At 44.4% G+C, this 17,843-nt stretch overlaps 1 protein-coding gene across 1 annotated transcript; it reads right to left on the reverse strand.

Moving 5' to 3' along the window:
- Positions 1–756: 756 nt before the first annotated feature.
- LOC137880479 (delta-like protein 4) lies at positions 757–7,159 on the reverse strand. Its single transcript, XM_068721869.1, has 11 exons — positions 6,723–7,159; positions 6,364–6,615; positions 6,002–6,059; positions 5,264–5,527; positions 4,370–4,430; positions 3,816–3,946; positions 3,522–3,691; positions 3,042–3,261; positions 2,185–2,926; positions 1,916–2,024; positions 757–1,815 (listed from the first exon to the last, which is right to left on the reverse strand). The coding sequence occupies exons 1-11, from the start codon at positions 6,774–6,776 to the stop codon at positions 1,810–1,812; spliced, it is 2,067 nt and encodes a 688-aa protein (XP_068577970.1). The 5' UTR covers positions 6,777–7,159; the 3' UTR covers positions 757–1,809.
- Positions 7,160–17,843: the final 10,684 nt, after the last annotated feature.

Raw genomic sequence — 17,843 nt, forward strand, 5'->3', positions numbered from 1 at the left:
CTTGTGGATGACTGCTTGAGATCATTTGTCCTCTGCCTGTCACCGCGCGTGGTATTAGACGAGTTAAGTTGTGAGAGAAACTCTTTTCTTAGAAACTTCACACAAAGCCTACTGCCCCCAAGTGGTAGTAACAGACATCGCTGCACTCTTGAGACTTAAAAACCAACGCTTTCAACATTTAAAAAAAAGTTCAAAGTGACTGTGTTGTTATGGTCGTCTGCCTCGTGGGGGGCTTGGCAGCGACTGGGTTGAGGGGCCTCTGTTTGCTGTGCTCAGTAGTGAAAGGGCATATGCAGATTTCCTCATTGACACGCGTGGAAGCATATGTCGAGTTTTATTAAGTTCCTCACATCCCTCTCCATCCCCTCCCTCTTTCAGAGATAGCTTATCACCAACAAACGACCACATCCAGTCTGCATTGTTTCTCGGCGATGTTCAACAATACAATAGCCGTTCAGAGAAGCAGTTGCGTACTGCAGAAAGACCACAAGGACTCTTTATTTTCATTTACAGATGTTTCTTTTGAAATACGTATCTTTTAGTTTGGGTAGCGCTTATTTGCACAATGATTTCACATCACACTAATACAGACGTCATGGACAATCATTAGAAATGCTACCAAGGCCAAATATGACTGTATCTATATAGACAATGAAGCCACCTCGACTGACACAAATAAAAGTTTATAGATGATTTCAACATTTAAATTAGGATGCACATGTACACTCGACCAATAAAAACAAACAGTGTACCAGATATGTGTTCATTGTTTCTTTTTATAACAAAAAAATAATACAAATAAAACACCAACGACACTTTAAAAATAAATTCACCTTTTTTTCTGGGCATCAACTTAAAAACAGATGTACAATCCATACTTCTAATCTCAACATATAAATATACAGTATATACAAAATAATCTTATAAAACACAGAAGGAGAAAGATCAGTGCTCCATATGCTTAAATTACTAATGAAATACTAATCTTACAAAATAACATTAATGGTTTAGTAATTTCCTTTGAAGGCGTCCTTGGTACGATAGTCACTTCATGTATTTCTTTGCATAAGGTAAAACGAGGCCAAACGAGGCCAAATCATGAGTTCCCCTGCATGGCGCTGCAGCATATTGCGTCTTTTGATCTCATATATTCATATTGCTGTGCAAAGGACTCACGATAAGGCGGGGCACGCGGTTTTAAACAAATATATAAGGCTTTGTGATCTAGGCTGCATACATTCTTCATACAAAAATGGATTTACAAATTTGATAACCCTACACCCTTTCAAAAATGAACCGTTTTCAGTAGTTTTTGTCCCTTTCTGATTAAGCTCAATGCTGATTTTTTTGTTTGCATAGCGCATCGTAGGCCACAAAAAAAAAAATGGAAAAAAGGCTTGCTCCTTCCACAGGCTTGTTGGCAGCAAGTTGATTTGTTGATTGCTGATTACTGCAATAAGGTGGAGAGAAGAACACCGAGACAGTCCTCTAATCAACACGCAGGCATAAGCGTCTCGGCGTGTTGCCCTTGGATGAACTTGGACAGAGCAGACGAGGGGTTTGTGTGTCGAAAACATCAAAGGCGCGTCCACAAGTAAGATTTGCTGATTATTTGTAGTCTTTGCAGTCTTTACATTCTCACCGAGATCAGTAGCTTCAGTTCTTTTGATTTTCGAGGAGCACGCCGGCTCCATCCAGTTATCAAGTTTTCAAAGCAGCAACTTGCATTTAAATAAATCCCAGTCTCTCCACACTTGTAAACAGTCCACAAGAAATCCAAAGTTGACAGTGAATAATAATTTCCATTTATTATACCTGAAAGAGAGATTCAAAAATGTTTACGACGAAAATGTGGTTTTGGTTAATATAAAGGTCATGCTCTAACGAAAATAGACTCATTGTGAAAATGACTTACCTCGGTTGCAATGATGCATTCGTTTTTCTCCTCTGCTACTACAAAGACAGACTGGTACATTGAATCGCTGGAAGAACATATTGTTGATATTCTACACTCCGGCCTTTCTCTGCGGAGTGAAGATACACCATGTTAGTGACTGAGCACAGAAACAACATGTTTCACAATTTATCCTCTAATCATCATATTCAAATCTTTCTGGTGAAACAAACACAACACACCACACAGTGACAGACACATAACCGTAACAGAATAATTGAACCCCTTACCTGTACATTCGACTCAAATGCTTTTTTTCTTCTATTGTCTTTTCACAGTTTTCATCTTTGTCCAAAAGGGACAGTTCATCCTTGTACCCGGTGGAGGTTTTATAGTCCAGGTGGTAGTGGTTGATGTATTTGTGATTAGACTTTTCCCTGGGACAGTCCACCTCCAAATCCACCTTTTTATTGGTGTTCTTGAGCTCTAGAGTAGAGATGAGGTTCTCTTTCTGAAAGTCAACCTTGGACAGGTTGTTCATGGTCTCTGAGTCCTGCTCCTTGCTTCTCTGCTTCTTGACGTGCCGTATTAATACCACCACCATGCAGAGAAGCACCAGAACGGCCACCAGGCCAACGCCCAAGCAGATGGCTGCCAAGCTCAACTTGTCCCCGGACTCCCAGCCTATGTTTGGGCTGGTGGTGTTGGGTAAAGGCACGACGCCGGACTGGCACTGGGGGCCGCTGTAATGCGAAGGGCAGATGCAGGTAGGCTGGCCTTTGGCTCCGGTGGCGCAGGTCCCGCCGTTCAGGCAGGGTTGAGAGACACAGCGGTCGGTCGGCTTGTCGCAGTGGCGGCCTGTGTGCCCCGGGGGGCAGGTGCAGGTGTAGTCGTTGATGCGGTCTATGCAGGTGGAGCCGTTTGCACAGGGGTTCCTGGCACACTCGTTGATGTTGATCTCGCAGCGCAGACCCGTGAAGCCTGAGCGGCAGCTGCACAGTCGGAGGTTACCGTGGATCACACAATGTCCACCTATGCAAAAACAAAACCACGTTACAGAAGGCTCCCTGAATTTCAGATTATTTCTAACACAAATATACAGACAGAGAATAATAGTTGTTTTTATGTAGAGAGAATGATGTATTACCATTGGTGCATTGCAGTGAGGTACATTTGTCCACCTTCCTCTCACAGTTAAGTCCAGTGTAGCCTGCTGGACACTCGCATATATAAGTGTTCCCATTATCCCGCTCTCTGCATTTGCCACCATGAAAGCAGGGTGTATCTGCGCAGGTCAGCATCCTGTGTTCACAGTGTGTCCCTTCAAACCCGTGTGTACACGCACACCTATAGCCGTTCTTAGAGTCCTGCAGAGGAAAAAGATATAAAGTTTATCAAAAAAGCTCCCTGTCAGATGTTTTCTTTATCACATCCTGTTCACGACTGCCCCGACGAACCCCATTATCCTTAGTTTGAATTCTATTTACAGTACACACTCTGTGAACTGGGTCATCTACTGACTTGACAATCGATAGCATCCTCCTGGACTAGCAGATAGAGTGAGGCAAAAACAAAAACAGGAAAGCCTGTGTTGTGGGAAAGGAGGGAGAGAGACTTCCGGACTCACCAGGCAGTGGCCTCCATTGCGACAGGGCTGGCTGTCACACTCCCTGACCTCCAAGTCACAGTTAACCCCGCTGAAGCCAGGCATGCAGGTGCAGGTGTAACTCCCCTGGCCCGTGTTCATACACGTGGCACCGTTGGCACAGGGCTTGTGATGGGTGCAGTAGTTCAGATCTGATTCAAAACAAATGGGTGAAAGCGTTACTAATGGAACAAAACAAAAAAAGAAAAAAGAAAAGGGCACCACATTTGAAGCGGCGTTATTTTATTTACAGAGTACAAAGAGGTAGTTACACACCTTGGTCACAGAAGATGCCTCCCCAGCCCTCCTTGCAGGTGCACTGCCACGGCTCTTTACAGGTACCATGTTTACAGGATGGATGGAGTTTACACACATCACAAAAGAGTCCCTGCCAGCCTTCTCTGCATCTGTACACACATAAAACAAGACAATATGACAGTTGGCTCACGCACAAATTAACAGCCATGGTTTGCCCTGGTAGGCCTCCTCATTGCCTCTTGAGCACAGTCATGACAGAGAGAATACCAAAATGACAAAAATACATTATGTGCACACTGTAATCTTTTCATCCTCTATGTCATAATCCTAGAGATAATCCTAGAGATGATTTAAAATGGAGAGACAAATAAATACATCCTAAAAGTCAAATACAATGTTACACTTTTGTTACATAATTAGGCACAAATAGAGCATTTAATGCTTTTAATTAAGTTTATATTCCTGCAAGTCGTTGTAAATGTGTATTATTGTATTTTAGCAGTTCGTGGATCACTGATGCCGATGAACAGAAATCTACATTTAATTATGAATATCCGTAAGTGAACACTCACTTGCACTCTCCAGGTAATGTGCAGTTTCCATTCCTTTCATTGCACCCTTCGAGACAGATTGCTGAAATAAAACAGGGATGTTTAGATTTCTATATTTAGCAATTATAACAAGCTTCTAATAATACCTTTATTTCCCTCGCACAGTAAAACCTGTTACCTGAACATTTCAATGATGCTCTGTGCTGTGTGTGTGTGTGTGTGTGTGTGTGTGTGTGTGTGTGTGTGTGTGTGTGTGTGTGTGTGTGTGTGTGTGTGTGTGTGTGACATAGAGATTGCGCGTGGTTTTATGGTGTTAAACGGCTGTTTAGTGCGGAGCAGATGCTTGTTCCCAAAAAAAGGAGGACAGCTGTCCCATTGTTATCGGTGGGCAGCTCGAGCCCCGTTTGCAGCTGCTGCCCTACACCGCTTTAACAATAGAGCCCACAATTTAGTGGCGCGTGGCGGGCGATAATGCCGCGATTAACCCCGGCGCGCGCTGCCGGGCGACCACCGCCCTGGATTAAACCGCACGCGCCCACAGAGAAAGTGTGCTCTCTGTCGTTAAATTTCACTCTAATAGCTCCAAAAAAACAACAACAACAACAACAACAACAACCCCACACCTGTGATGATGTAACAGGTAATGTAGACATTAACGCTCTAAACGGTATTTAGGCCTATTCTGAAATGTACAAATGGCTCATATCACGTTGCAGCTTATTTAGCTGTTTAAACGGAAGCTACACAGCTACCCACCATTGTTTCTTAAATTACACAACGTCTTTCTGTATATCATGTTCTGTAAACTTGTGTCTTAATGTTACTCCCTGCAATTCTGCCTAAAATCTGCATTGTGACCTTTTATCACATACAAAGGAAAGTAAGTGTCCACATGGTGTCTTTACGCGTGCTTACGTTCTTGGCAGTATTCTCCCTTCCATCCCGGTAGACAGGCTATTTGCCCGTCAGTCTTGCAGGTGTAGTGGCCAAAGTGGTCGTCTCTCGGAGCGCATATTTTGGAACAAGTGTCCCCGTAGTAATGTTCATTGCAGATGAACCGGTATGAGTACCTTAGCTCCGTCTGCGTCCCCCTCTGCACATCCGGGGACCACTCATGCCCTATTCCCAACTGTCTTTGGATGGCAAAAGAACTAATCAAGAATTCAGGGCTGGTGGTATCTGTGAGGAACAGAACATCAGACACACAATGATAAGTTTAAAGCAGTTATTCCTTTAGTGATTTATGTAACAATACACAATCTGTACACTGAGACGTCCTCTTCCTCTACCATTATTCCCTCGTTATGAGGGACCAAACAAAAAAAGGTGTAAAATCCAGGAAAAGGCTGTCATGTGATTTTTTTTTTTTTGGCAAGCCTTCATATTCTCACTCAAGCTTGTACACTTTCCCATGCATGCCAAAAATAAAACAAGGGAAGTGCAATTGTGTTGGAGAGATTTGATTGTGAAGAATTGTCGTGTGACTCATAAGGCATCCTAACAAACACGCATCCATGACGTGGAAAACGCCAGATGCATTTCCCAGAACGTTAAGTGTGTGTTATTGATGTGAAATGTGGAATATGTAAGTCATTGAGGCCACACAAAGCATGTCTCCCTCTAGTGGTGGACCGACAGTGGCCGTCTCCTCACCTCCGGGTAGGTCCGCTGCAGGAGAATACCGGGCTTCAATAACTAATGAGAAAGCACCCTGTGGGGACAAATGAGGAAATAAACGTCACCAAAAAAGACAAATTTACAACTATACAAAATTAATATTTTTACATAGGTTCTGTCTTTTACTTTGTTTCTCTGAAAAACTATTATAAGTGGCCAAACATTATAATATAGTTTTATTTCACTTTAATTCACCAGAAATATTCATACCTGAAAATATTTTACTCTTTAATTCGTTACTAAAAATCATTTTGAATTCAATGCGTGAAAATGTGGTTTGGTTTCAGCATAAGAGTGTTGAACGCCATTAGGGCACGCGGAAGGACAGGTGCTCTTACCGGCCAGGTGAAGTTGAGCGGCAGACGCAGCCTGGCGTCCTGCTGGATGCTGAAGGAGTCGGTGCCCAGAACAGGTGTGGTGACTTTGCCAAATAAACAGTCTCCAGGAGACACCACCGTCTGGAAGTTCTTTAAACAAACCCTGAAATAAGTCCTGCAGCCAGTCATGCTGCAACTAAGTCCATTTGCCAGCAAACCTTTAGTATTCTGAAAGTGATGGAGATCTATCTCGAACACGCCTGATCCCAGAACCTAAAAGGATACAAAAAGTGAGCACAACAGAATACTGCAACGTTCGTTTCTAAAATGATTATTTTTAAAATTTACAAAGACATATATATATAAAAAAAACAAGCTACCTGAGTAAATAAAGTTACAACTATTGCGAGGACAAGTGTGAACCAAACGGCCATCCTTTAGAGTTTGATGTGCGTATCCTTAAAAAATCAGTTTGTCCTCCAACAAAACGCTCCTATTCCAAATGGTGATGCCAAAAAAAAAACGGAGTGAAGACAAATAAAGTGATCAGAATAAATATAATCCTCCTTCCAAAGCCTGCACGACAAGATCCAGCTCCACAAGCCGTATCCAGAAGAAGAAGTTGGAAGAAAAAAACAACAACAGGTATCCAGTGCTAGAGGTTAGACAAATATCAGTAACGTCAATATCCACAAGTGAGTCTGTCTGCGGTCTTTACGTTGCCCATCCATCGTCCCGGTCAGTTGTTGTTTGAGTTTGCTGTGCTGATGCGAGACTTGCGTTGCCGACAGTGATGCGAGCATGTGGCGGAGCATCAGCGCACAGTGACTCCCAGTGAGGGGTGTTTCACGTCCCTCCCAGTTTATATACCGCAGTGTGGTGCCATTACTGGCACTGTCAGTATATAAACGCCGCCCCCCTCTCCTCTCCACCTTCTTTCTTTGCTGAGAATATCACCATCGTTCATTGTAGTTTTGGAGGAGATTCTTTTAGCCTCACCTGGTCCAGAAAAAAACATAACTTTTCTGCGAACTAAATATAGTATATTGCAAAACATCATACGGTAAAATGAATATAAGGTATTTTAAAAGCTACAGCTGGCCAACAAGGTCAGTAAATTCACAGTTGGCTAACCAGAGACACGAGCTCAATAGAACAGTAAACTGTAGGAAAATAAGTCGTTTTTCTTCAGGGATCATCCTGATTATTTGTGCGTATTTACGCGCTCGGACGTGCCTTGTGACCTCGTGGCGGTCTCTCTTGTTTCGTGTGTTTATTTAAGACAGAGAAGACGGAGCCGGAGATAACTCCACAGCTGTATGATAATGGACTCTTATTGCAAACACATTGTCTCACTCATAAATCAGCTGAGGAACCCGCGCTTTACAAACAAAAACTGGCGCGTAAATCAGCGAAGATGGGCCGTCCAGTGCTATATTCACAGATTTGCCTCACGTGCCCTAAACAGACTTCATTGGTTATTTTTTTTATTTATTGGTTACTTTTAAAATATAATTGGATAGTTTTTGTCATCCAGAAAGCTTATTTAAGGGGACACACACACACACACACACACACACACACACACACACACACACACACACACACACACACAGTGACGCATATAGGTGCCACCATATATTTTACTTTGCTTATTATGCTTAATAAAAAAGACCATAACAAGAGCAAGCACCCAGCTGTTCAGGCACTTTGTTTAGCATAAAAACTAATAATGCCCTCAATTCAAAGCCCATTTGTATAAATTACAGCTGAGATTGTATCCTACTGTAGGGTAGCACTGTTTGTTGAACTAACGTCCACTCGAGCCATTTGGAAAAAAAGAAGAAAAAAAAAAACTTCCTATCGTTTCATGTGTATGTATAATTGTTCCAAGAGGGGAAAATAAAAATGTACTCAAAACAGTATATAAAGGCTGCTAAGCAAATAAATTCAAATGCCATATACATTTGTATCACATGAAACTCATGCTGGGCACAGGCATTGTTACCTTTATCACCCCTGCAACAGGCCAACTTGTCTGAGAGGATTTACAGTGAGGGAACAGGAATCAGGAGCTGTTCCCTGGCCATGAAGGTGTCTGGCTGAACGGCTCTCCTGCCGAGATGACTTCATCTCTAACCCCCCCCCCCCCCCCCCCCCCCCCCCCCCCCACCCCCACCCCCACCCACCTTTGACTTATAGGTTTGAAGTTCCACTTTAGGGCAGAGACAATGGACTATTGAGTGCGGAGCAGTGTGAGCAAGAGGCCCGGACATCTCAGAGCTCTGCTGTATTGAGGCGTTTGGCGTTTCCCACCATTGACTGAATCACACAGATCCTGTGGACGACCAGTGCAGCCCCCGTAGTGGTTCCATCCTTAATGCATAAAAATGACTCCAATGCACTCATCTACGAGAGATCTCACTAGTTTATATGACTGCATTAGACTCTAGAGCGCCATCAATCTCTTTTGTAGAGACAAGCGTATAGTGCAAGGGTGCTCCATGCCCTCCCTTCATACATGTCAAAACATCCATACGTTTTAATATTTGATGGACCATGGTTAAGGTTTCCCCAACTGTAGCTCAGGTTACAATTCCTTGTAAAGCGTTGGACGGTGCTGAGCAAGCGGTGATGCTCGGATTGGATCTTCTTGGTGCAGAATGGAGGAAAACATTGGCTCGGAAGCACCTTTCTGGGGATGTGCACATCGAACATTTGTTATATTTCCATATTAATATCCTGATTTTATCTTTTTATTTTAATTGTGTTTGTGTTCATAGTTAGACGGAAAGCCTGGCCTAAAATAATAGGACGTTTTAGCTGTATGGGTTATTTGCTTTTGGCCAATGCAAACAATAATATGACGAGCTCTTTGCTGCCTCGTTGCTCTATAAACACAGCCATGGAAACAGACATCAGCCCACCACAGTTTCATCTCAGCTTTGTATAGGACATCATTTTTCTTTGTGACAGTGTTTTACAAAGCTGACTTCTGATTGTTATATGGCTTTTCAGCTGGCATCCAAACTCCCCCAAAAAATAACATTTTGGTTGGGGAAACAAAGAGTATGAAAGTGCCTTTGGACTTATTAGGTAACTTGCTATTTAAAAGAAAGTGCCTGACGCAATTGTTTGATTCTTTGGCAGACTAATGTTTGTTCCCAAGGAAAGCCTGTCTTCTCAGCAGTGTTTGTACGTTATAGACATGACCAAGATGTTTGAAATCTCATTTATCAAAACACTAATAATTTAATCCAATCTGGGATGTGCTTGGGGTTTTTTTTTTCCCCCAATCTCGGCTTTTTCCAAATGTAAGCGATGAAAATAAACATCAGTCACTTATTTATATCCAAAACACATGACAATTATTACGTCCCCCATTAATACAGGGATCCATGGAGTGTAAATAAAACTGTGAACCTGATGACATGAGTGAAAAGTCACCTGACATAATCTCATGATTTAATGTCCCAACTGTGCAGCTCCTTAGATGCACTCAGACTAAGCAGAGCACGGTCTTCCTTTTATTTGCCCTCCAGGTCCGTCGGGCCCCTCGGCCTGATTTGGACCGTCTCCGCATGGCCACTGATCCTATAGCATCAAAAAAAAAATCTGGCCGAGTGCAATGGGAAATTAGCTACAGTGCTAACAGATGGCCCCTTTTAGTCCAGAAATCTGCCCTGTTTAATGCAGAGCAGTTTAACACTTCTTTACAGCGCATTTGATCTCTACGCCCCAATCTGTCCGGCCAATCAATGGGGCTTTTGATGTGCGCTGCCAATGGATCCGAGGCATCTGAGCATGTCGCCCTCGGAGGAGAAACCACCTGCTGCCGCAATTAGAAAGGCGAGGGGTGGTTTCCTTCCCTCACAGCGGCGCGCTGCTGCCCCGTGTTAACTTCATACTGCCTTCAGATACACAAATGCTGTCTCTACATTGCTTTTTTTTTTTTTTTTGGGGGGGGGGGGGGGGGGGGGAGGTAATTTGTTTTAGCCAAAATTGTTGAAATATTGTGTGTGGGGGTTCAGGGTGTTTCTAGAAAAAAACTGAATCTAATGTTGCTGTGAAGGAGAGCGTGACTGAACAACATATTGACAATATGAGGCAAACAGTCAAATTGATATTATCAAATGTGTCACTTTTGGAACCTCAAAGTGATTTCTGACCGGCGTCATATGGGTGTCTGTTTATACTCACTTTAAAACCGTCAAGCTTTCAGCTGACATCAGACACCCTGACATTATGGTTGTCTTCTAATAAGAGTCCCGGTCTGTTGTGGAACTTTCCAGCCACCCTCTTGCTACGCTGTTGACAAAACACGAGTCATTGTCGGCACTCCTCCACCCTCACAATGCAACCAACAACACACCGTCGTCACTGACACCACGTCACAATAAGTCAAGTATTTTTTTTATAGCTCTTTTAAGTTTTTTAAGACTCTTGCTTGCATAAATCAGGTGATCTGAGGCCATGTGTGCCAAGAGACAGAAGCACACATACCCCAACCAGCCCTTCAATACTTGATATTGATCCTAACAGACCAGCTCCACCTTTGACACACAGACTGTTAGCAAGGGCATGCAGGCATGCCCACATCTGTCACTCTAGCCAAATGATGTCATGTCCTGCTGTCATGTCCTTCTACATTATAGCAGATGCGTTTCCATGTGTTTCTCTGTCATTGTCCCTCTGTTGCTGCTGTTTGTGTTGCGCTTACTAAATAAATACGTGAAGGACACTCCCAGGCACGGAAGCCAAACATGTTTTTGTGTCCGAGCAAGCTCTTGAGTGATTACCAGGCTAATTGTTGTGTGCGTGTGTGTGTGCGTGTGTGTCTGTGTGCGTGCGTGTGTGTGGAAGAAGCTACTGTAGCCTTGAGGAAATCCTCCCTCGCCAGAGTCAAAGCATCTTTGACTCACACAAGACAAAACCTCACAGCAGGAAAAGGAAAGAGATAAATGGAGGAGATGGAAGAGCGGAGCTGGTGTGAAGAGGGCCGTTAAAACCAGACCGCTTAGCCTATGAGGAAGACCAGCCTGAAGACTATGGAGCCTCAGGCCTACGCTAACCCGCAATTCACACACTAATCTACCTGTTAGCATGAGGTGTGAACAGGTGCATTCCCTTTGTGTGCTGCACAGTGGGGACTCTGTTGTCCTCAAGGGGTTTTTGGCAGCACAGATGCTCCACAGGAGACTTTGAAATAGCTCCTTTTAATTGTCTTTTATTTAAAATGTCCCGGCTTTGTGAATCAGGGGACGTTTTAATCAAAGTAATAGCCGACATTAATCTTCAAAGTTGCAAGGATTTGGGCCTCAGCGTCGCCATAGGGGAAATTGAACATAATCACTGAACACCATCAGCATCTCGTAATTTCACTTTAGCATGCCCCGCTGTTAGATGCTGTGATTTTGTGTGATAAGAGCCTGTGATTTAATTATCCAGAGACCTATCTGCTTTTTGTTCCTCCACTTCCTGACCAGGGGCACATGACCTCTACAGCACATTCACCATATTATTGTTTATTTATGTGGACGGATCTCGAGGTATTTTTGGAGGGTCTGTTGTTATTTCCTTTGACGATTTGAAAATTCCTATTTGTCCCTTTTCCATTTGGTCTAAGCACGAGCAGTTTCCTCGCTTCTTGGGAAGCAGAGATTCTTGGGACCGTTGCTCTGCCGGCCTTGTGTGTGGGACTGTTATGTTTCAGAGTAATGCATGAGGATGTGTGTATATGAAGGTGAGAGGGATCTCACGGAACATTCCCTGTGCGAGGCCCTTTTTCCTTGGCCTATCGAGGGCTATCGGCGTGAAATGTGACCTTTTGTTTGTATTCCATTTAGCTAGCTGAACTGCAGTTGACCTCATAACTGCTCACTGTGTACATACACACAAACCCATCTCCACCTCACTCTGCAGGACAAACAGCAGATGCAAAATCCTTTGTGTAGACGGATTGTTACCCGAGTCAACTTGAGGCTGGTCGTGATATTAACAGCAGTGTACGGCCCAGATGGAAGATGTATACGTTTCCACGGTTAGTTTGTGTTTCTGCGGCCGATGAGCGAGTGAATGGGATTCATGCATGTTTGACATCACTTAGGCCTCTGTCCATGCTTACCCAGCCTCGTGCTGAGACAACGGGGGCTGACTGGATGGGGGGTTTTGATTAATTCTCTCAGTGGGAGCTGGTGGTGAGGAGTCTGCTGCAGCCTGTTTGTCTAGTAAAGGCTCATTGAGGTTGGGTCTTCGCTGATGAGACCGCGTCGACGGGCTGCGTGTTTACAGTGATGAATGTGTTCTCACAGAGTCTAACCAGTTAATGAAGCGGTGAAGCGTTCGGCCTTATTTCTGAAGTTGGCCCTGTCGCGCAGGAGGAGCTCCCCTCCGCCGCCGGGCCTAATAGCCGTGGAGTGTTGTTCCAACTTGACCCTGTAAGTCCCACGTTACCTAGCTGTTACCCCTCTGACTTGGCTCTCATGGGCAATTTTCATGTCTCTGTCCAATATTTGACATCTCTCAAGAACTCTTGCTGCTCCAGATCACTCCAACAGGCCGGATGTCGTACTTTTAATATTCACTCCTTTTCAAAAATGCATCCCACTGCGCAATGCTCACATTTTAAACCCATTTCTTCCTTATGAGGAAAAAAAAAAAAAGTGTGGAAAATGAATGTGTAAGAGGAGCGATCCTCATGGCGCGGTGACATAACGATGCCCGTTATGCCGCTCCTAGATGCACACATAAGGATTTTTGCTGTTTTCTTTGGAGCACCTCTAATGGATTGAGATGAATTGGTAACTGTTCCATGCATATTAATCTTTCCGTCCAGAGTTTGTGTTCTCATACACTACGTGATGATTTATTCGCCATGTGATGAATGACACTGATAGTACAAGTGCAGACCCAGCACATTTGAACAGGGGCTATGTTGTTTGTTTTGCAGCACTACGCTGTTGAACCAGAGGGGGAAAAAAAATAAAAAAAATCAGCACAGTGCAACACTGTGATTCCAACCAGATTACGTAGAGTTGCGTGTTTTTCAAGTCTATGGAAGCGCCCCGATACCATCAAGTCAAAGTTATGTTTTGCAATAAAAGGAAATGACAATGTATCTCAGCAGTGCCACTCCGGAGACGGTAACAACATTTAAATCGATCATGTAACGGAAGCTTGTCCAACTAGCAACCGAACTGCAACAGCTAGTCTCGACAAAGTCCGCATTCAGCAGGAGGATGGTCCACCGGCTCACAGGCTAACAAGCCCTCAGTCTGTTGAGTATACTCTGGTACATTCAGCTGACATGTTACACAATATTACTCACCGAGCCTTCGCCTGTGTGGTCAGACCCTGCCTGAGTTTGTGAGATTAAGTGATCATCATTTTATTTTGTAGGGCTGCGTTGAAAAGCGTGTGATGTGCCATGAAACGTTTATGAGTTCTTTGCTTTTTTTTTTTGTTTTGTTGACATGCCATAACTTGGATGTGGGAGCTTTACTTTCCCTAGTAGTGGTCGTGACAAGTGTCCACCGGTCACTTTTTTTGTCACCCGCTCCGCTAACAGCCGTTACCCTCCGCCCTCCACCTCCCCGCCCTCTCACCCTCGCCCCATCCTCGGCTTTACCCTGAGCCTGGGAGCGGAATTCTGGGAACATTTTTCCATGTGAAACGCCGAGGTTCAGTCGAGGGGTGTGACGCCAGTGCATTGTTCCAGCAGCAAAAAAAGGAACCGCTTGTGATGAGGCCAATTCCTGTCGGTCTCAAAAAAACAGGCACTTTCTCACACCGACTTCCTTCCTCATTGGACAGCACAAAACAATCCCAGACCAACCAGCAAAGCTAAAAAGAAAGGAAGAGAATGAAAGAGAGCAGTAGGAGAGGTCAGCTTGTATTTGAAGAGATATTCTCAGTCGGTCAGGTTTTTTTTGCATCTGTAGCTGGAAAACACAGATTGTCTCTGCAATCTGCAGTTTTCACCCGACTGCCCCTTTTAAAAAAGGTAAAGGCCCTTTATCTGCAGACGCAGACCCCTTGCAAAACACGTTTACCCTTATGCACTGTATGTTATCCTCGGGACAGCAAGCCGCTCTTATCTTTACTGCCTGAATGATCGTCATCACTTAAGAGAATCTCCTGGCACTCTGCTTTTTTTTTTTTTACTGTCCCTGAGTGTTTGCTTTTAGCTCTAGCGTGAAGACGACAAGGCAGTGATTGCGGGTTGATCCCAAACCTTGCCATCATGTCATGAATTATACTCGACTGATTGAGAGAGCAGGACTCAGGAAGCACCTGCCCGTGCGGAGGGCCGAGCATTTATCTGACCCCTTCTCACATCAGGTGGTTTCCTTGTTTACGTTATCTCCCCGCGGCTCCCTGTCGCCCGGCCACTATTGGCTGCCCTGGGCCACTCCTTTTTCCACCGCGTTCATTGATCTTAAGAGGGCTTGCCACTTCCCGGGTTTCTCCTTTCCCACCACAATGACCGCGTAGAGGAGATACTTTTTACCTGGAGCTCACTGACAAACAGACGGATTGGTTCAATAAGCTTAAAAACTCAAAAGCTCTGCTTGACCTCTCACTTTTGTCCTCACAACACAAACATGGCAGCCTTGGAGACTGTCTTCCTTTTCCTCCTCGCGCCTATACTTAGGCTCAGAGAAAACAAGTACGCTCATCAATTAGCCTGACTACCATAACCTTGATCCCGCTGTCCTCCGTGTCACCTGTATTGCTCAACCCTAACCCAGCTGGCAAGATTTAAACACTGATCTGCCTTGGGGAGGGTTTTTAAATGTTTTCATGCACCGGCGGTTCATTATTCCAGGAATCCTGTTGAGACGGTGCTTTTCCTCTCAACGCAGCAGCATTTTTTAATAGTAAAGTTATTGAGTTGTATTGCTGCTGAATGTTTCCTTTTCCCCCTGTTGATATAATTACGGTTAAAATTGCCGCTTGGCATTAGTGGAAATGACTGCAGGTGGGCCAGGCACAGGTGCTGTCTGTAATTACGGTGCACAATGAGATCCCAAAAAATAATTATCGAAGCTAAATACATGTAATCAACCTCTGCAGATGTGCATCTAAACTGTTTTATTAAATGTTTATTCTCACCAGGAGGCACGGCTGAGCATTGTGTGTGTGAGACAGAGACGGCAGCGAGACTCAGGAGACTGACGGTCAGCCAAGTGACTCCTTGAAGCAATGACAAAATCCAGAATTTCATCTCTCAATCAGCTCGGTTACGACTCAGTACAACAGTATCTAGGCTGTACATCTTGTTCACAGTTTAGGTTAAGGACGTGTACAATAATATGCTCAGGTTTAGTGGTCAGCCTAAAGCGAGGCCGTCTCGATGGACATTTTCCTCCGTGGTCAGTCCGCCCTCCTACTCTCCGCGTGGCCTTTCGGTGGCCCTGCTTTCCTTACTATCTTGTTATCTCAGCAAGTGTTTCCTGCGAGCACCTCGCTCGTCTCTGGGACATGTGGTAGAGCTTGCGGCGTGTTACGTCCACGGGGTATTGTTCTCCCGCAGTTTGACCATCGTAAATTAGCTGGAAACGATTTGTCAGACATGAGAAGGGGGGTGAGGGGGGTGAGGGGTGGGGGGGTGGGGTGGGGGGGCAGGAAAGGGAAAAAAACAACAACAAAATCAGGGCCCTGATGTGGCCCCAGCACTGAACCGTACACTGAACAGATACGTTAATGGTCTCTGTAATTGCTGCAATTCAGGCTATTAAAAAAAAATTATTATCCAGAGCGATTAACTATCGGCCAACTGGAAGAATTTTTCTAATTTTACGCTTTACTCAGAATGCTTGACGCCATGCCAATACCATGGCATTTCCATATGAATCACTTTACGTGACAAGCTGATGCACAGTGAGAGGTTGTTATATGTATGCATGGAAGGGAAGGGATCCAACCACGTTTTAGGTCTGCTACAAAGGAAACATTTAAGAAATGTACTCTTGTGACCACCACTTCCATGTTGATTAAATGAAAAGTGTGTTTATTTGAAATTGCTGGAGGAACCTCCCGTGTTTATTCCGCAGGCTGATTCCTACTGAGCATCAACATGACCCTCTTAAATGAGGGAATTCCTGAACATCAGAGGATGTCTCACGCACATCCTGGCCCTTAATCAGCCCTCATGCTCTCACCTACATCACCGAGCGCCCGCAGCAGTGACCTATTCTAGGGAGAGTCGACACATCCTTCTACTCCCTCGGAGCGCACGTGGGCCTGTCTGTACGGGGAGCCACAGGCCGGCAGAGAGTCGGATCCTTGTTTTTTTTGGGGTTTTTTTTACGAAATCACCACGGTAACCTCAAACTGCCTCAGTTTAACTGCAGCAGAGGATTTTTTTGAACCGCAAAGCTATGCCTTTCTGGCGTTCGCTGTGATTTTCTGTCAAGATCTACCCTGTACCATCCCCTCCGGGAGTCCTACTGTCACAACCAATGTTCCCATGGATGGGAATGACCGCCGGGGATGGCGAGATTGACAGTGAGCAGAGTGGGACCAGGGATTAAAGGTCTCCAAAGAGTCAGGCTTGTCAGAGGAGTGCAAAAAAAACAACAAAAAAACATGCTGTAAAGTATACATCCACAACATCAGCATGCCCGTAGCTGTGACATGGGAACCACCCCCACCCCAAACTATATGCCTGTAGTCATTCCCCCCTGGACAGCAGGGGCAGGTCACACATGAGGTCCTGTTTGCTACCTCATGCCAGGCTGTGAGCTATGCTGGGAACCATGCTAACTTAAGCACACAACCTTGAGATCAGGCCCTGATACGAACAGAACCTCGCACGCCTTTTTGATATGAAGCCAAATAAGTAACCGTTTTTTTTTTTTTTTTTTACAAAATTACACGGACAACGAAATGTTGCAAGGCAAGGGGAAAAAAGGGACCCTGGCAGTCATCAGAAGCGTGAAAAAAAGACCGCGATTCCGTACGAAAAACAACTTCCCCTCACTGTAAAATAACAGTATTCCTACAAGTGTAGAGGAAAGCAGCAGGAAGTGCCTCCCTTATAAGAGAGTGGATTGTTCTAGCTTTGATTGTTTATGCAAAGCCAAGCATGTTTGCTTGAATTATGTCACAATGTATCAGTGTTTCCAGTTTTGTACAGGAACAAATACTGCATGCCTCATTTGGAATGAGTGTGCATTTGTTTAGCTTTGCATCTCCTGATTTCCTTATGGACAAAAATGAATCCCTGTAGGGCTTGAAAGTCACAACGAATCAAAGCTCATCACCACAACGATGCTGTATTTGGGATCCAGTACATCTTTGCTCTTTTCTAATCTACTGTGGCTTTCACTTGTATTTTTCTTGGCAGTATTTTATTTGTAGCCTCACCATCCCCATGTCTCTCTCCATATTATATGAAGACAAACCGGACTCTGAAGCAAGGCCAACATCCATATTGTCATATCTCAATCAACTCAGTTATGACTCAGTAAAACATAGTTGTCTACACTCTTAGAAAT

Source organism: Cebidichthys violaceus, unplaced genomic scaffold, assembly GCF_023349555.1.
Source record: "Cebidichthys violaceus isolate CVI_PGR_0920_01 unplaced genomic scaffold, fCebVio1.0.p SCAF_28, whole genome shotgun sequence".
Lineage (NCBI taxonomy): Eukaryota > Metazoa > Chordata > Actinopteri > Perciformes > Stichaeidae > Cebidichthys > Cebidichthys violaceus.